The sequence below is a fragment of the Monodelphis domestica genome, chromosome 4 (genome assembly GCF_027887165.1).
Source record: "Monodelphis domestica isolate mMonDom1 chromosome 4, mMonDom1.pri, whole genome shotgun sequence".
NCBI lineage: Eukaryota > Metazoa > Chordata > Mammalia > Didelphimorphia > Didelphidae > Monodelphis > Monodelphis domestica.
In genome coordinates, this window is record NC_077230.1 from 290,429,259 (window position 1) to 290,450,252 (window position 20,994).

The window sequence follows — 20,994 nt, forward strand, 5'->3', positions numbered from 1 at the left end:
CAAAATATTTTAGGGTTCCCTCATATTACTCATATCCACCTATCAAATAAAGTACAAACTTCTTAGTGGAGCAGTATGAGATGTAATCCTACCTTTCCAGGCTCACTGTTCTCAACTCTTCTTACATATCTTATATAAACAAAAACTAGATTACTCATTCTACCTTTAACACCCTTCCATGCTTTTTTATGCACTGTTTTCTTTACATGGAAGACCTCTTCCACCCTAGAGCTGCCAGCACAATTTCTACCCATCATTCAAAGCCTTAGCTTGAACCTCTCAACTTCATGAAACCTGCCCCAGGCGAAAATCATCTCTACCTCTTCTGAAATACCAAAGTACTTTGTATTCTTTATTACATTTTCATTAAATTTCAGGGTACAGTGTGATATATCTAATTTGCTTAAGGGTAGAAGCTATATCATATTCATATTGGTGTTCTCCACAGCATTTAAATAGTAGACGCTTGATAAATATTTGATAAATCAAATCAATGCAGAGGACAACTAGTTTTTTGGCAACACAAAATAAGTCAAATAAATCTAGTAAAATGTCATTCATCAAAAGGACACATGATGGAATTACCTGAATTTTAAAAGTATTTGTGATTAATATCTTATTTAAATTAAAAACATCATCAAGTGTTTAAATGACTATCTTATAAAAGAGATTTATTGTTGTTGTTTGGTTGTTTCAGTTGACTCAGACTCTTCATGACCTCGTTGGGGTTTTTCTTGACAAAAATAATGGATTGTATTACAATTTCCTCCTCCATCTTATTTTACAGATCAGGAAACTGAGGCAAACTTTAATGACTTGTCCAGGGTCACATAGCTAGTAACATAGCTACTAAGTGTCTGAAGCTGGATTTGGACTCAGGAAGATGAGTCTTTCTCACTCCAGACCCAGCATCCTATCCATGGTACCATCTACCTACCTGTAGAGAAAATAGCATAAATTGAAAACTGAAAGGGACCTCAGAGGTCATCTAGTCCAACAACCTCATTTTACAACAAACAATTTTTTTTACAAATTTACATGTTTGTACAATTTTAAATATTTGTTTTCTGACTTTTTGCAATTCATATTTTCTCCTTCCCTCCCTTTCTCCTCCTCATGAACGCAGATAATATGATATGGGTTGTATGTATATTATCAGATAATGCATATTTCCCTGTTCATCATGTTGTGAAACAAGACACACATTGCTTACACTAGAGAAAAATTCATGGAGAAAATAAAGTGAAGAAGAGTATGTTTCAATCTGTATTTGGCCTCTATCTATTCCTTCTATTGCAGTGGATCTCCTTTTTCATTATGAATCCCATGGAGTTGTCCTGGATCTTTGCCTTGTTGATAAGTTAAGTCCTTCTCCGTGGATCATGATGCATTATTGTTGTTACTGTGTACAACATTTTCCTGATTCTGCTCTCTTTACTTCACATAAGTATTTACAGGTTTGGGGGGAATCATCTTGTTATTTCTTATAACACAATAGTATTCCATTATACTCCTATACCACAACTTGTTCAGTCATTCCCCAGTCATATATATGTCAGAAGCAGGATTTGAACCCAGATTCCTCTGATTCAACAGCTACCATTTGTTCTACATTTTATTTGGCCATAGAAGGTAGAAGATAAAAAGACAATTATTTAATGATTAAGTGAGCAAGACTGGATGGCCAGATATGTGGTAGAAAGCATTCTTGTTCTGGGACAATCCTGAAATACTTTATGATGGGGAATGTTATTCATCTTCAGAGAAAGAACGGTTAGAGTCAGAGGGATGGAGATCAAAGCATGCTGTCTTTCACATCAATGTATTTACGGTTTTATTTTGGGCTTTTGGTCATGTGTGAGTGTGCTCTTACAACAATGACCAATATGGAAGAATATTTTGCATGATAATAGAAATGAATTTTTTTTAAGTATTCTGGTAAAGATCTGGATTGGACAATCACCACCAATGTCACTTCCAACTCTAGATTCTTTCTAAAACCTCACATATAGTCTGGGGCTTCTGTGTCACTGCAGATTCATTATCTGTTTTTGTTTCTTTATGTCTTTATCATGTTAATTGTAGCTCTGACTCATGGCACACCAGCATTTTCTTTGCTTCCTGAAAACTGTGCATTCCCTTTAAGGTGACTGTGTTCCCAACCATTTCTGCGATCTTCCTTGTCACTGTTATGAGTTAGAGCAGCAAGACACTTCCTGTTTTCCCTCCTGTGGTTCTCAGGGGTCACAACTCTGCATTTATGCTTCATGTCATGTGGCGATGATGGGGCTTCTTAACAGAGGTAGAGAAGATCCCAAATTCCACATTAAAATCAAAGATGCTTCTACAGAGAAAAAAAAATCTCTGTAGAAGATGATGAAAATTAGTGTGGTGTCAAGATTATTAGAAATGTTTTCATTAACTTCTTCAGAGCCTTTCTAGTTATTTTTCATTCTGTTTTCATATTACAGATGTAAGTGCATACCCCAACACCCTTACCTACACATACATTACTTTCTCTATGCATTAAGATTCCTTGACTCTACATTTTTATTCCTCAAATCTTGGTTCTCTTCCTCCTTATTTTAGCACTCCTGAATTGAGCTCCAATAGCCTGTTCTTCAAAGAAATATTTCTGCCTAGTATAACAGTTTCAGGCCTGAAATTCTTTAAGTTTGGAGTTTGGGGGCTCTATGAAACAAAACAATGTGCTTCATCATCAATTCTGGAAGTTTGTAATCCTATAAAAGTACATATACCTAAAACAAAAGAAATATGTAGCTGCTGTGGTTCAGAAGTCTAAAGTGCAGATCATGTTTTGTTTTTAAATGTTATGTTTTAGAGGAAAAAAAACTTCCATTCACAATGAGGAAAACTAAAAAGCGTGAGGAAGGGGAATAAAAAAAAGTATCCCTGACAAACAAAACCTAAATTCAGAGGTTTGGATAGTTTCCAACTTTTTTGAAACCTTCATTCTCTAAAGACAAATAATTTCAGTGTGAAAATACTATTTTTTTACCCCACAAAGATTAATGATCAAATCTACAGTTAATATATAATTTATCTTATAAATAAATAACATAGTAAAAAATTATTTCCCAACTTTTAGAATAAAATACTTTATTATTTTCTCTTCACTAAATTGATTCTAGTTTTATTTCTTTTTAAATAACCACATAACTAGAATAGTAAAAATCTAATTTCAACACTTCTATATATATCCAAAACAATGTAACAACACATGAAAATTCTAATAACACTGGAATTCTTAATGAAGTAAGGGAAAAGATACAGTCTGGTTATTTTTATTGGTTTCAAAATCTGAAGTTCTACTTTAATGGGGAGGAAAATCCTGAATTTATAAAATATAAAGATTCCCTTAATTACTGCCAAGGAAAAAATAGATTTGATAAAAGCTATGAAACTGTAACATTTTATAAATTTTAGTAAAAAACATGTAAGTTTGATATACAAAATTTATTCAGGATATTAGTTGCTGAAAGGAAGATTAATCAAATTTCAAAATGTTATTGACACTTCCCATTCTCCTTTGGCATTTTCAGAGATCTCCAAAATCCCAACTCTCAAATAATTGTTGAGACTTTTTATATGCATTATTGCTAAAAAAGCAAACCAAAAGACTCTAAAAATTCAGTTGGTTTTTTTTAAGACATTCCAGGATGAATTTATTTTTTACTAACATGAAAGACTTTCTTGCCAGGTAAGATTTGGTTTGAAATAGTGTAGTGAGGTCTGGAATTTCAAGTTCCAAATTTGCATGCTCCTACATTTCAGCAAAGCATTAGGCAACTTTCTGACCCATGTACCTGCCCTTGAGGGTTTGGGTGGGAGATTCATTTTTAAGAAGAGAAAATCCATTCAGATTTCCATGACTTTGACCCTAGAAACTCCATAACTTACTTATTATGAAATCCATTATGCATTCTGTGTTGTTAATCAAAAAGATTTCTTTGCCTTATCCTCAAGGCTCTCTCAGTAAATGAAGTATGAAAAATAAGAAATGACCAATATCACAGGAACTCAGGATTAAAGGGGACCTAGAAAAGCTCTCTGGTTTATGCTGGCTTCTCAGCATAAAGAGAAATGAGTCAAAGATGATCTACATCATTGAGAACACAGCATTGTCATTTAGCAGATACTTGGGGGTTTTTTCTTTTAAAGTCCCAAGATAAAAAGAAAATGTGGTTTTAAAGGTATGACATACAAGAAGCATGCATCAGCAGCAAAATGTACCTGCTGCATTATCATTATTTTTTAAGCCTACATTCCAATCAGCCTAGTCTACTCAGAGTTTTTCTTTTGCTGAGATCTATGGTTCACTTATTGTGGGGATTTTTTTCCTATGGGATACCACAAAAAAAAAAATGTATAAATACAGCAATGATGTAAACTGCATAAAAAGAACATCTTAGCACAGTGGCTTTTTTCTCCCATTGCTATTTATTGACTGAATAGGAGCATTATTTTTTAGTACCTACTATATGTCATCACATGTAATCATAATGGATCCAAATATCTCCATCATACAAGCCTTACTTCTCTGTGCCATTGCTCAAAGATGATCTTTTCTTAGTAATAAGAACTTTACCGTGCCTATAGATAGTAGACATCAGAACAACTCAGAAACCTCTCTAGCCCCATTAAGGGAATATTAATAATTCTTGAAAGCTAATCTCAAGGAGGGTGGTGATTATTTTTGCTCAATTGACTAGGTATATTCAAAAATACTACAGCATTGAGTGAAATTTCAAAAGGTGGGATGGCAAAGAATTTAAGATGGCTCTTAGTTGGTATCATTAAAAATTAAATTTAGGGGGGCTCTTTGGCTATGGGAGGGGGGAAGGAAAGGGGGAAGGAAAGAATATGAATCACGGAACCATGGAAAATATAAATTAATTAAATAAATAAATTTTAAAAATTAAAATTAAATTTAGGGTTAGATCAGAAACAATGCTACACTGTCAGACTCCACTGCTTCCCATTATCACTAGGTATCCAGAACAGACTTCAATAAGTTACTAGAAAGGGGACCAGCTGGGTAGCTCAATGAATTGAGAGTGAGGCCTAGAAATGAGAGGTCCTAGATTTAAATCTGGCCTCAGACACTTCCCTAGTTGTGTGACCCTGGGCAAGTCACTTAACCCCCATTGCCTAGCCCTTACCATTCTTCTGCCTTGAAGCCAATACATAGTATTAATTCTAAGACGGAAGGTAGGGGCTTAAAAAAGTAATAAGTCACTAGACGGCAGGTAGGTAGCACAGTGGTGGATAGAGCACCAGGCCCTGAATTGGGAGTCCCTGGGTTCAAATCTAGCCTCAAATACTTCCTAGCTGTATGACCCTGCACAAGTCACTTAACCCCAATTGCCTGGCCAGTACCACTCTTCTGTCTTAGAATGGATACTATAATAGAACATAAGGGTTTAAAAAAAAAGTCATTAGAAACAATGATAGGACTGCCTGATCCTTGGTCTACCCCCAAAATAGCATACAATTTTAAGGACCAAAGAGCTTATGATGTAAACACAACCACAGGACACTCCCCCAAGAAAATCACTGTATCGAATGTACTTCATGGAGTGGGGTGATACCACTTATCTAAGTTCTTAGTTTATATTCTTCCCAGAGCCCATCAGTGCCTTCGGTGTCCCCTTGATGTCTAGTGTTCATAAAGAAGGTACTTATAAATCATTATTACTAGGTAGCTATCTATAGTACTATATGTAACACATTCGTAGAGACAAAGGTTTTAACTTGGATTCCAAAATCTTTTTTTAATAGTTTGGCAAATGTGTTTCAATATACTTTGTTTCCTTTGCAATCTTGTATGTTTTATTTTATGCATTTAAGAACATTATTCTGAGATGGGAATCCACAGACTTCACCAAAATGCCAAAGGCAGGGGAAAGGGGGATACATATCACAAATAAGGTTAAGAACCCCTGATATAGATCTTAAAAAAAAAAAAAACACCTTTACCTTCTGTCTTAGAATTGATATTAAGTATCAGTTCCAAGGCAGAGGAATATAAAGGCTAAGCAATTGGGGTTAAGTGACTTGCCCAGGATTACACAACTAGAAAGTCTATGAGGTCATATTTGAACCTAGGATCTCCCATCTCCAAGCCTGGCTGTCTATCCACTGAACTATCTATCTACCCTGAAATAGAACTTTTAAGGGGGGGGGGGGAGGGGGTTAAGCACTTTCCTCAAAGCAATGCCTTTAGGTAGATGATACAGAAAAGAGAAAAACTGAGACTGAAAGTGATTTAAACAGAACTTTCTTATGATCATATGGATGAGTAGCACAAATTATAAAGAGTTATTCTGGTGTCAGAAAGAATGGAATTCAAAGATAGCCTCAGATACAAGCTGAGGGACCCTGAGCAAGTCCAGCCTCAGTTCCCTCATCTCTAAAATAGATGATAGCACTTGCCTCCCATGCTTGTTGTGAGAATCAGATGAGATTAGCATGTGTAAAGCACTTTGCAAACTTTAAAATTCTATAAAAGAATTTTTATTATTATTAAATGTCAAAACCAAGACTAGAAGCCTATCGATATATCCAGTATGCATCAAGAACTTGTATGCAAGTTGATTTTTTTTTAAATTATAAGCTGAGGACACTACAACTTGCACAAACTTTCTCAAATGGCTACTGTGAGAAAAAGGACTTTGTACATCTTAAAAGCACTATATGAAATGTGAATTATTATTACTAATGATTTGCCATAAATCTCAGCTCATACCAGGCTTGAATTCAAATTAATTCAATAAACACATATTAAGTCTCTGCTATGTATAAGACAGTGTACTAGGACAGAGCTAGCTGCATAGATAAAAACAAGCCTCAACACTGTTCTTCTCATGGAACCTAATCATTCTTTTATATTCACCTTCACTTACCTGCCTTAACCTTTATCCCTCTGTCTTTTAAAATTTGTCTTTCTGAAATCTGATTTCACTAATAAACCACATTGGTCTCATTATATACCTCACCCTTTTCTTATTCATGGGAACTAACAAAGAAAGTATCCACAAAATCTTGTTCTTTGGAGCCTCCCATCCCTCTGGAGCCAACTTCCCTTTTAGATTTTGCAAATTTATACTCTTCTGTGGGCAGCTTTTTGAGTTATGTTGGGGTTAAAAGAAGATCAAAGAAAGAATGATGCCTATTTGCCATTGGAAAGAAAATCACAATGTACAATGGATAAGAGTATCCAACTGGCTTTAACTTTTCAACAATAAGAATGATCCTCAGACTGTAAAGGGAAGAAAAATAAATAAATAAAGCCGGTAAAAAAGTGAGAAGTTGGTTACAGCTCACACTGCCCCCAAATGGATAATCTACATCACAAGGTAGCAAAATAACTGACAAGTGTTTGCTAAAATATTCCCAGAAATTTTTGAAGATTTATGAAGAATCAAAGATCATCAGAACTGGAGATAGGCAAATGCCCTAGCCTTTAAATAAAGGGGGAAAGGTAACTATTTTAAATTAAATACAATCTAGCAAATTTGACCACAAACACTTTTCAAATTCTAGTCAAGATTATTAAAAGGGTAGTTGTGAGCATTTAGAAACAAGAGGAAGCAATAATTATGCGTCAAAATGTTTTTTTTAATCATATGTGGTTAAACTTTTATTTTTTTAATAAATTACTAGCCTGATAAGAAAACTGTCTCAGTTACAGTATGTTCAGATTTCAGCAAGACATTTATTTAACAAAATTTCTCACCACAGCTTGTAACCATAAAGGGATAATGTGGTCTAGATGGCTAATATAGCCAAGTGGTTTTAGAGATAGCTGAAAAGATCCAAAAGAGTAAAGAATGATGGATGCATTGTTATTTTGGAAGAAAGTCCCCAATGAAGTACTCCAAGGATTTGTTCTGTTGAATATCAGTAACTAGAAGGATGACATGCTTCTTCCCCTTGGGTTATATATGTATTATCATACAAAACATACTTCCTTATTGGACATTGTTGTAAGAGAATACTCACATAAAATAAAAACCCCAAAAAAAAACATAAATAAAGCTAATGTGAAAAATAGTATGCTTGGATCTATATCCGACTCCAACAGTTCTTTCTCTGCAAATGTATAGCAGAATTGCCATAATTCCTTCAGAACTGTCCTGGATCATTGTATTGCTGAGAATAGCTGAGTCTTTCACCATTGATCATCATACTAAATTCTTGTTACTGTGTACAATGTTCTCCTAGTTTTGCTTATTTTGCCCTGCATCAATTCATGTAAATCTCTCCAGCTTTTTCTGAAATCATCTTGCTTATCATTTCTTATAGTAGTAGTCTCTCGGAAGCCGAGAATGACAATTGTCTTTGTGCATGTGCACAAAGATACTTGTACGTGAAAGAGATTTAAGTGGAAAAGTCGGTGCACAGAGACAGTCCCACTCTCTCGACATTGGAAGCCTGGGTCCAATGGCACGAAAAATTGTTACACCTGGAGACTTCCTCAGCTGCATTGAGTGGCCATGTTGTCCTTTATCGTCCAACACGCCCTAAGCACTCCACAGTGCTTTGCTGCATCGCCATCTCAGCCATTGAACCTTCTTGTTGGTTTCTTCCGCCTGTTCTGCCGAAGCAGTCTTCACATGCTGGGTGAGCAAAGCCCTACTTCACCAGGGGTCAAAAATTACCCGATGGCTACCCTCACAAGGTTTGGCCGGCCTGTCGAAGCCATTGCCCATCATTTCTTATAGCATAATAGTATTCTATCACCATCATATACCACAAATTGTTTGGCCATTTCCCAACTGATGAACTTCCCCTCAAATGCCAATTCTTTGTCACCACAAAAAGAGCAGCTATAAATATTTTTGTTCAAGTAGGTCTTTTCCCCCTTTTTTATAATCTCTCTGATAATACCACCTGGTAGAGGTATTACAGGGCATGCACAGTTGTGCCGCCCTTTGGGCATAGTTCCAAATTGCCCTCCAGAATGTGGGTCAGTTCAAGGATGACATGCTTTTCAAATTTGTTTCTAACCCAAAGCTAGAAGTGACCATAAATATAATGAATAATAAAATTAGAAATATATCTTTGGGCTGAAACTAACAAAATGAACCGTAATCAGGATAAAGCCCTGCATGTGAATTTTTTTAGAAGCTCTACATAGCACAAATACAGTATGAAGAAAATAAGGCTAGGAAGCAGTCCATATAAAATAGACCTAGATGTACTAGTGGACTAGTTAAAAGTCTTATATAAATATAAGGTATTATTATGGAATTTTCAGACCTTTAATTAGCAAATTAGCAAAGAGAAATCATTTTACTATGGTGGGAAGATGACACACAAAATAAACTTGGGAAAGTCACACTGTCACTTTCTCTCTGGAGAATGTATGATTATTTATTAAACAAGAAAAAAAAATGTTCCTAACCACAAGGTTCATTTTGTTGATTTTAGAAGCTGTTTTAAGATGCATTATAAGAAGGGCATTTCCTTTAAGTCATTTCGTAAGCCACCCCTTACAGGATTGTTTCTTGCCTCTCCCATCCCTCCAACATGGGCAAAATGCGAGGCACTACAGTAACACGACCGCCCATGGGCTAAGGTGATTCACAGACACTCCTCTCACCTGAATGTGCATGGCGCCCTCTACTGCCATTTTGAGGTCAGTGCAGCCACTGATGAGCGCCAACTGCTGATCGGAGCTCAGAGAGCCTTTTAGCAAACCAGACTGCTCCAGGGTCTTTATCTCTTTTCTAGGAAAAAGCAACAAGAAAGAGCACTGAATGTATTTGAAATAGGGGCTTATGAAAACAAGAGACAGCTCCATGCCTGAGAATCTCTGTGTCAGGGAAACACATCCATATGTCTTTAAACAGATAAAGCATTTAAGAAATAGACATTATATATATATATATGTATATATATATATATCTGCTTATATTTATTCTTATAAATGTATTGATTAGATAATATATTTATAATATATAGATTTATTAAAAAATATTTTACTACTAAAGTGTATCACAGGGTCATAAAACAGAGAGGAAAGTGAAGATTTACCTTCTTTATAAAAAGATTTTTGTTTTCAAAACATGGAGTGAGGAATAGAAAAATAAAGTCTAGGTATTTTTAATGTATTCTGGAAAGTTTACGGTCTAATTTGGTTTTTTTTTTAAATACCTTAACTTCCAACTTAGAATCACTTATTCCAAAGTAAAATATCAGTAAGGACTAGGTAATGGGGATTCAGTGACTTGCCCAGGGTCATACAGCTAGAAAGTGTCTGAGGTTAGATTTGAACCTAGAACCTCTTATTTCTAGGTCTGACTCTCAATCTACTGAGCTCCCTCACTGCCCCTAGTTTGTTTATTTTGTAAATTTTCTACCTTGGAATGGTCCTAGGAAGTGAGCATCTTCTTCAGAAAGTCAATCAGGGACAGCATTCATATATCACTACTGCCTCAAACAAATAATAGAGCACAAGAGTACAGAAATAAATATAGCCTCTCACTGAGAATAGTCAGCATTTTAGCCCTTTCTACAGGGTTTCTGAAGTTTAAAGCAAGGGTCCAATCAGTCTTATCCATACCCAAAACAAGCACACACATGGCCTGACCAATGAAACAAGAAACTTATTATGCCTGCTTTAGGGGAACGTCTTCCAAAGAGCCTAACCTTTGTAGCCTTACTTAAGAACTGAAATTTCAGAATTCTATTACAGCTGGTTAAGACATCAAGATTGAGGTCATTAAGGTTCAAAATACTACAAAGGGAGAAACTTCTAAGAACTAGAAGCAAGTACTGGGAGGGAAAGAAGTGAAAAGAAGTAGGGAGAGGGAGTCCAAAAAAAAATAAGAGAAGGGAAAGAAGGGTGGAAGGATGGAAACTGGTCTTCAACAGACTGTCAGAATGAATGAAAATCAAAAATAAGTTATAACTGAAGTACAAAGTTCAAAGCATAGATTAGAATTCTAAACCTACTACTAACCTCAACTCCATAGATATAATGACTTTTGAAATGGGTAAGTCAGAAAGGCAATGGCAAATGTTATAAGTAGCCTGTGGATCCTGGCACATAACTTTTCCTGACCTGCTCTCTTAATCTACTGCTTTCCATACATTGCCAAACTATATATAACTAGTACATTGTAGTACTCAATATCAAGCAAATAAAGTCTTACAATGGTAGATGTTTTTAACTAGGGCAAAGGAATGTGATGGTCAAGGGGCGGGGGAGCAAGAAGGGACACAGAAAGAGTCCCTTTATCATAAGGTCAAGGAAAAAAATGGTCTTACTTTTCAATCACTTAATCCATAAACCTTTGCTAAGTGTTCACTATTAGCCACACATTGTGCTAAGCACTGGGGTTGATACAAAGAAAGGCAAAAAAATAGTCCCAATGTCACTTTTCAGTACACAACTCATCTTTTTTCTAGTCATACATTTATAATATTCTCTTTTTTTGGAAAACTGTATTTAGTCAATTTAGAATATTTTTCCTTGGTTACAAGAGTCATGTTCTTTCCCTCCCTTACCCCTACCCCTTCCCATAGCCAAAGCATAATTCCACTGGGTTTTACATGTGTCCTTGATCAAAATCTATTTCCATATTGTTGATGTTTGCACTAGGGTGATCTTTTAGAATCTACATCCCCAATCATATCCCCATCGATCAATGTAAACAAGCAATTGTTTTTCTTCTTCATTTCTGCTCTCACAGTACTTCCTTTGAATGTGAATAGTGCTCTTTCTCATAAATCCCTCCAAATTGTTCTGGATCATTGCATTTTACCTAGTAGAGAAGTCCATTACATTCGATTGTACCACAGTGTATCAGTCTCTGTGTACAATGTTCTCCTGGTTCTGCTCCTTTCACTCTGCATCAGTTCCTGGAGGTCATTCCAGTTCACATGGAATTCCTCCACTTTATTATTCCTTTTAGTACAATAGTAATCCATCAACAACATATACCACAATTTATTCAGCCATTCCCCAATTGAAGGGCATCCCCTCATTTTCCAATTTTTGGCCACCACAAAGAGTACAGCTATGAATATTCTTGTACAAGTCTTTTTCCTTATTATCTCTTTGGGGTATAAACCCAGCAGTGCTATGGCTGGATCAAAGGGCAGACATTGCCTTTTGGGCATAGTTCCAAATTGCCCTCCAGAATGGCTAGATCAACTCACAGCTTCACCAACAATGCATTAATGTCACAATTTTGACACATCCCCTCCAACATTCATTATTTTCCTTTGCTGTCATGTTAGTCAATCTGCTGGATGTGAGGAGGTACCTCAGAGTTGTTTTGATTTGCATCTCTCTGATTATAAAAGACTTAGAACACTTTTTCATGTGTTTATTTAATAGTTTTGATTCATCTGAAAATTGCCTATTCATGTCCCTTGCCCCTTTATCAATTGGGGAATGGCTTGATTTTTTATACAATTGATTTAGCTCTATAAATTTGAGTAATTAGACTTTTGGCAGAGGTTTTTGTTATGAATATTTTTTCCCAATTTGTTGCTTCCCTTCTAATTTTGGTGACATTGGTTTTGTTTTGTTTGTATAAAACCTTTTTAATTTAATGTAATCAAAATTATTTCTTTTACATTTTGTAATTTCTTTCTAACTCTTGCTTGGTCTTAAAATCTTTCCTTTCCCAAAGATCTGACATGTATACTATTCTGTGTTTACCTAATTTACTTTCCTTCTTTATATTCAATTCATTCAACCATTCTGAATTTATCTTGGTGTAGGGTGTGAGATGTTGATCCAAATCCAATCTCTCCCATATTGTCTTCCAATTTTCCCAGCAGTTTTTGTCAAATAGTGGATTTTTTTACACAAAAGCTGGGATCCTTGGTTTATCATAAACAGTATTGCTGAGGTCACTTACCCGAAGTCTATTCCACTGATTCTCCTTTCTGTCTTTTAGTCAGTACCATATTGTTTTGATGACCACTGCTTTGTAGTATAGTTTGAGATCTGGTACTGCTAAACCACCTTCCTTCATTTTTTTTCATCATTTCCCTGGATATTTTTTTTTATCATTTCCCTGGATATCCTTGATCTTTTGTTCTTCCAAATGAACTTTGTTATGGTTTTTTTTTTCTAATTCAGTAAAAAAGTTTCTTGGTAATTTGATGGGTATAGTACTAAATAAGTAAATTAGTTTAGGTAGGATTGTCATTTTTATTATGTTATCTTGTCCTACCCATGAGCAATCAATGTTTTTCCAATTATTTAGATCTAGTTTTAATTGTGTGGAAAGTGTTTTATAGTTGTGATCATATAGTTCCTGTGTTTGTCTTGGCAGATAGATTCCTAAGTATTTTATATTGTCTACGGTGATTTTAAATAAAATTTATCTTTCTAATTCTTGCTGCTGAGATGTGTTGGAAATATATAGAAATGCTGATGATTTATGTGGGTTTATTTTATATCCTGCAACTTTGCTAAAGTTGTTGGTTATTTCCACTAGCTTTTTAGTTGATTCTCTAGGATTCTTTAAACCATCATATCATCTGCAAAGAGTTATAGCTTGGTCTCTTCATTGCCAATTTTAACACATTCAATTTCTTTTTCTTCTCTAATTGCTACTGCTAGTGTTTCTAGTACAATGTTAAATAATACAAGTGATAATGGGCATCCTTGTTTCACTCCTGATCTTATTGGGAAGGCTTCTAATTTATCCCCATTGCAGATGATATTTGCTAATGGTTTTAGATATATTCCGTTTATCATTTTTAGAAAAGGCCCTTCTATTCCTATACTTTCTTGTGTTTTCATTGGAATGAGTGTTGTATTTTGTCAAAGAATTTTTCTGCATCTATTGAGATAAACATGTGATTTTTGATGGTTTGCTTATTGATATGGTCAATTATGTGGATGGTTTTCCTAATACTGAACCATACTTGCATTCCTGGTATAAATCCCACCTGATCATAATGAATAACCCTCATGATCAATTGCTGGAGTCTTTTTGCCAGTATTCTATTTAAGATTTTTGCATCTATTTTTATTAGGGAGATTGGTCTATAGTTTTCTTTCTCAGGTTTTTGACCTACCTGCTTTTGGAATCAGTACCATATTTGTGTCATAAAAGGAATTTGGTAGAACTCTTTCTTTACTTATTATGTCAAATAGTTTGTATAGTATTGGGTTTTGATGTTCTTTGAATGTTTGATAGAATTCACTTGTGAATCCATCAGGCCATGGGGATTTTTTGTCAGGGAATTCTTTGATGGCTTGTTCAATTTCTTTTTCTGATACGGAATTATTTAAGTATTCTATTTCTTCTTCTGTTAATCTAGGCAATTTATATTTTTGTAAATATTTATCCATATCAACTAGGTTGCCATATTTGTTGCCATATAATTGAGCAAAATAGTTTTTAATGATTGCCTTAATTTCCTCTTCATTAAAGGTGATCTCACTTTTCATCTTGGTTTCCTTCTTTCCTTTTTTATTAGATTGACCAGTACTTTGTCTATTTTATTTGTTTTTCAAAATACCAGCTTCTAGTCTTATTTATTAATTCAATATTTCTTTGACTTTCAATTCTTTAATTTCTCTTTTAATTTTTAAGATCTCTAGTTTTCATCTGGTGATTTTTAATTTGTTCACTTTCAAGTTTTTCTATTCCATGTCCAATTTGTTGACCTCTGCCCTCCCTAATTTGTTACTATATGAACTCAAGGATATAAATTTCCCCCTAAGTACTGTTTTGGCTGCATCCCATAGATTTTGAAAGGATCTCATTATTGGCGTTTTCTTCAATGAAATTATTGTTTATATAATTTGTTCTTTAACTGATTTTGGAGAATCACATTATTTAATTTCTAATTAATTTTTGATTTGGCTCTCCATTTACTCTTACTAATTATTATTTATTGCATAGTGATCTGAAAAGGTTGCATTTATCATTTCTGCTTTTTTGCACTTGTTTGCCATGTTTTTATGCCCTACTACATAGTCAATCTTTGTGAATGTACCATGTGCTGCTGAAAAGAAGATGTATTCCTTTTTGTCCCTATTTCTTTTTCTCTGTATATCTATTAACTCTAATTTTTCTAAGATTTCACTCACATCTCTTACCTCTTTCTTATTTATTTTTTGGTTTGATTTATCTATATTTGATAGAGGAAAGTTCAGGTCTCCCACAGTATAGTTTTACTATGTATTTCCTCCTTCAACTCCACTAGTTTCTCCTTTAGAATTTGGATGCTATGCCATTTGGTGCATACATGTTGAGTACTGATATTTCCTCTTTCTCTATTCTGCCTTTTATCAGGATGTAACTACCTTCTCTATCTCTTTTAATCAGATCTATTTCTACTTTGGCTTTGTCAGATATCATGATTGTAACTCCTGCCTTTTTTTTCTCAGTTGAGGCCCAATAGATTTTGCTCCAATGTTTAATTCTAACCCTGTGAGTATCTACCCATCTCGTGTGTGTTTCTTGTATACAACATATGGTAGGATTTTGGTTTCTAATCCACTCTGCTATTTGCTTTCATTTTATGGGTGAGTTCATCCCATTCACATTCAAAGTTATGATTGCCACTTGTGTATTTCCCAACATTTTAATATCCTCTCCTATTTCTGCCCTTTCTTCTTTCGCTATATCTTTTTAAACAAGTAGTTTGCTTTTAATCAGTCTCCCTAATCCCCACTCTTATTATGCTTCACTCCCTTTTTTGTTCCCTTCTTATTTTTTTAGGGTCTGTTAAGTTCCCTCCCCCCCTTTCACTCCCTTTTTGTACTCCCTGCCCTACTCCCCCCCCCTTGGTTTTCCCTTCTCACTTTCCCAGTAGGGTAAGATAGAATTAGATACCCTAGTGCATATAGATGCTCTTCCCTCTCAGAACTGATGTCATTGAGAGTAAGTTTTAAGTATTACCTATTAGTACTCTCTTCCTCTCCTTTTTTTTTAAAACCCTTACCTTCTGTCTTGGAATCAATACTGTGTATTTGCTCCAAGGCAGAAGAGTGGTAAGGGCTAGGCAATGGGGGTCAAGTGATTTGCCCAGGGTCACACAGCTGGGAAATGTCTGAGGCCAGATTTGAACCTAAGACCTCCCATCTCTAGGCCTGGCTCTCAATCCACTCAGCTACCCAGCTGCCCCCCCTCTCCTTCTTATAATAGTATTCTTCCCCTCCCACTCCCCTGTGCCTCTTCATGTGGTAGAGATTGTGCTATTTATCTAATTCCTTCAAGTTTCTCTTAGTACCATATTCTATTCCCCCTTCCCTTTTTCTTTTTTACATATCATCTTATACCACTTATTACTCTGATCTCTACCTGTGAATGATTCTTCTAATTATTATAATAGTGAATATAATTTTTGAGAGTTACAAATAACATTTTTCCATATATTAATATAAACAATTTGATCTTATTGAAGCCCTTAAAGAAGAAAATTTAAACAAAAAAATATATATTTTTCCCTTTCCCCTCTCTTTATTTTTTACCTTTTTCATGTTTCTCTTGATTTTTGTGTTTGGGTATCAAACTTTCCACTTAGTTCTGGTCTTTTCTTTACAAATACTTGGAAATCTGCTATTTTGTTGAATTCCCATACTTTTCCCTGGAAGTACATAGTCAGTTTTGATGGGTAGGTGATCCTTGGTTGAAGACCCAATTCTCTTGCCTTTCTGAATATCATATTCCAAGCCTTGCAATCCTTTAGTGTGGAAGCTGTCAGATATTGTGTAATCCTGATAGGTGCTCCTTAATATCTGAATTGTCTCTTTTGGGCTTCTTGTAAAATTTTCTCCTTAGATTGGAAGCTCTTGAATTTGGCAATTACATTCTTAGGGGTTGTCTTTTGAGGATTTAGTGTAGAGGGTGTTCTATGAATTCTTTCATTATCTATTTTGCCCCCTTATTCAAGAACATCAGGGCAGTTTTCTTGGATAATTTCTTATTATGTGAGGTCAAGATTTCTGTTTATTTCTGGGTTTTCAGGTACACCAATGATTCTCAAATTGTCTTTTTGAGACTGGTTTTCCTGATCTATCATCTTGTCAGTAAGAAACTTTATGTTTTCTTCTATTTTGTTAGTCTTTTGACTTAGCTTTATTAATTCTTGCTGTTTTTCAAGGTCATTGGCTTCTAATTGCCTAATTCTGGTCTTTAAGGACTGGTTTTCCACTATAATCTTTTGATTTTCCTTTTCAGTTTGGTCTATCCTGCTTTTCATGGTTTATAGCTGTTTCTCCAATTGGGAGTTCCTGTCCTTTAAACTGTTATTTTCTTTTTGAACTATTTCCCACTTTTCTTGCCAAAAATCCTTCCATCTTTTTGATAAGCTCCGATTTAAATTCTTCAAGAGCTTCTGGGCAATTTCCATTTTTTTTTAAGGTTTGTATGTCCTCTTCTGCTATTTCCTCTGTAGTCTGGATTTGTCCTCAATAAAAATTATACAGGATCAGTGCCTTCTTCTTGTTTTTCTTAGTGTTGGGAAGTTGTTTTTCCTGAGCATTATTTACCATCACTATGGTGGTTTTTCCTTCCCTTTCTAGTCAGAAGTCTGAGTGAGGAGGGCAGGCTCTCTGTGTATGGAGCTAAGGAGCATGGTTTTTGCCTGAGGCCACCTCTCGAGTCTCTGCAGCTTCTACTGTTTACTGCCCTTCTCTGCGCTATCTCCTCACAGGTGCCCAAGGTCTGTGCTCTTCAACCTGCTGAGGTCTCAGGTCTATCTGCTCTCAGGAGTAGGTCTTTGGTAGTCTTAGTCATCTTCCAAGGTCCTAGAGGTGCCCTTTGCTCACTCACCGATTCTAGCACACTGACTCTGGCTCTGTAGGTGGGGTGGGGGAGGGTTGATCAGCTCACATTTTGGTGGAAGCTATTTCACCCAATTATAGTGTGGAAATGCCCAAATTCCACACACCTTTAATGCTGCGTCCTACTATAGAGTCCTTTCATTCACATGAATTTGGGTTTTTTGGCCTTTTGAGGTAGTTTATATCAGTAGGTGAAGGGGAGAGGAAGAGTCCTCTGTCTAGATTACAGCCATGTTAACCTGGAAGTCCCTATAATATTCTTTACACTGCTTCTCCCATTCAAACATTTCTTGGTAATATGATGTTACCTATTCACACATTTATTGGCTTTTGATTGATGCCCAACTTAAATTCTTCAGAGATAATATTATTATTTACAGTCATACAGCATACCCAGAAGAATGTTTAAAAGATGGGCCTTTGCTTCAGTAGATGCTTGTGACCATGAAAGTACTATACAATTTTCCAAAAGCAATTAACTCTTCCCATTCAATTCTGTTCCCAGTTCATTGTCCAGTTGGATGGTCATTTCAAGATATGTGTACTGATGGATCTGTTCTATATGTTTCGTATCCAGTTGTATAATATAGTCTAAATCAGAGATTCTTAACCAGGAATTCATGTATGGAACATTTCATGTCCATACAGATTTCAGGAGGTCCATGAATCTTGATGGAAAAAATTATATCTTTATTTCAAAATAATTCATTTTCTTTTAAAGATTAGGTATTTTATTTTATGCATTTATAATTATTATCCTGAGAAGGAGTCATATGGTTCACCAGATTATGAAATGCATCTGTGGTACAAAAAAATGTTAAGAATCCCTGATCTAGACCAAAAGGACTTTTCCTCAATGGATAGTTGGGACAAATTCATGAAGGTTTACTGGTCTCATTTAAGAACCCTGCAATGGGCACAATGTTATCCATAAGCAAGAACGTGTGTAGGATCTCACCAACCCTAGAGAATTACTCTGCAATTAAGACATCTTAAAGGCTATCCATTTAAACCCTGTCATTGTTTGGATAAGGAAATGGAGTCCCACAAAAGGAAAATTATTTGCTCCAGGTTATACAGGGAATAACAGGATCTTTCCAGATAGTGCTCTTCAATTCCTTCATGACAAAATCAAATTTATTTGGCAACTTCTGCCTGTTTAGTGTTTTTCTTCATGTTATTAGAGAGTGGTTGAACAAAGTTCTTGCTCTCTCTCCAAGGAATCATTTATTATTTTATTCATCAGCTTCCATGGATTTAGATACCATCTCTATGATGATTCTCAATTTACCTATCCCACCCTGACCTCTCTACTGACCTCCAATCTCCCATCTCCAACTGCCTTTCAAACATCTGAAATTTAATGCGCAGTAGAAATCTTAAACTCAACATGTCCAAAATGGTACTCATCTCTTTCCCTAAACCTTCTCTCTTCCTATCTCCCTACCTATAGGGGGAAACATCATCCTCCCAGGCCTTTGGGCTCCCAAACTAAACATCATTGTTGATTCTTTACTCTTTCTCATGCTCCATATTCAATCTGTTGCCAAGGCCTGTCTGACACTGCCACCACTCTAGTGTAGACCTTCATCACCTCAAGCCTAGATTATTACAATAATCTGCTGGTGCATCTGTCTGCCTCCAATAATGTAGGTGATTTCCTCCATGAATTTATTTAGCAAAAATTTTTGGAAAAACTGGAAAGCAATTTGGCAAAAACTAGGTATAGTCCAATATCTCATACTATATTCTAAGATAAGGTCAAAAATAGCTATGTGATTTAGACATAAAGGGTAATATCATAAGCAAATTAGAGGAGCATGGAAAATTTTACCTGTCAAATCTATGGATAAGGGAAGAATATATGACTAAATGAGAAACAGAAAAGATCACAGGATGTAAAATGGATAATTTTGAGTACATTAAATTTTAAAGTTTTTATACAAACAAAACAAAGGCAGTCAATATTGAAAGGGAAGTAGAAAAAAAATGGATTTTTGATGAAAAACGCCATCCACCTCCAGAGAAAGAAGTAACATAGTCCAAATGCAAATTGAAAGATAATTTTTTCACTTTCACACAAATTTATTTTTCTTGCTTTTTTTGCAACATGGCTAATATGGAAATATGTTTTACATTATTTCACATGATAATATCAAATTTCTTGCATTCACAGTGGGTAGGAGAGGGCTGGGAGAGAATTTGAAATTCAAAAAAATTTAATGAAAGTAAAAAATAAAATTAATAATTTTTTAAAAGAGATCTGGACTAAGTAATGAAATGCATCTAAATTCAGTAACCACTTGTAGCAAAGTTCAACAACCTAGGAACCTTCCAGGTACTTTGTATTTTGTTCTTACAAAAGCCATGGGCAGAGAAAGAGATGGAAAGAGGTACAATGGGTTATATCGAGTTCATTGCTTACGGTCAAAGTGGACTTGGTTAGGTTTATGCCCATGCAAGCCAAGCATGACGGCCTAGGGAAATTAATTTTTTCTAAATTGCAGTGGTGGATCTTGACAATGAAAGCATGATAATTGTACCTTTAACACATTTTCCAAAAAACTGTTGTGACTGAGTACCTTCTGAATCCCTTGCCGGTGGATCTGTATAGCCAGAAAGGTACTAGCACAACAAGGAGCTCTCATAAATGCTAGCCCCTAAAGCAGCAGAGCAAGTTATGGTGAAATAATGACAATCCCTTCCACTATAGTAAAGGGATAGTGCAAAGCTATGAAGTTGGACAGAATAGAAGATGCCAAAGTTTAGAGCTGAAATAAATCTTATATCTTCAACTAACATATTGAGGTCTTTTTAAAGGCTACCTTGAAAGTCTTAGATTTGATTGAGCAGGTGATAAGAAGCCAATGATTAACAATTAAAGGAGACCTAACTCTTGCTTATCTTTCTATACCAGTGACACACTGGGGGAAAAAAAAAACATAGGATCATGGCTGGAAAGGAACTTCCAAGGCTATTATCCCAAATGCCTTCATTTTTACATATGTCTACAGATAGCTCTGATTTCTTCTTCTGAAAACTGTTCATATTATTTATCAATTGGGGAATGACTTCTATTTATTCATATATGCATATTATATATTCTAACATATAGAAAGAGAGCAAAAGAGAGTTTAGAAATGAGGAAATTAAGACTCAAAGGGGTTAAAAATCTTGCTTTAAATCATAGGGCTAGCAAG

General features: G+C 35.3%; 1 protein-coding gene across 2 annotated transcripts in view; it reads right to left on the reverse strand.

Annotated features, from left to right (window-relative positions):
- CRYL1 (crystallin lambda 1) overlaps positions 1 to 20,994 on the reverse strand; it is a 213,156-nt gene that overhangs the window by 164,974 nt on the left and 27,188 nt on the right. For both annotated transcript variants that reach the window (XM_007495199.2, XM_056794670.1), the window contains exon 3: positions 9,629 to 9,755. In XM_007495199.2, the coding sequence (XP_007495261.2) occupies positions 9,629 to 9,755 (127 nt within the window). The remainder of the gene's footprint in view (positions 1 to 9,628; positions 9,756 to 20,994) is intronic.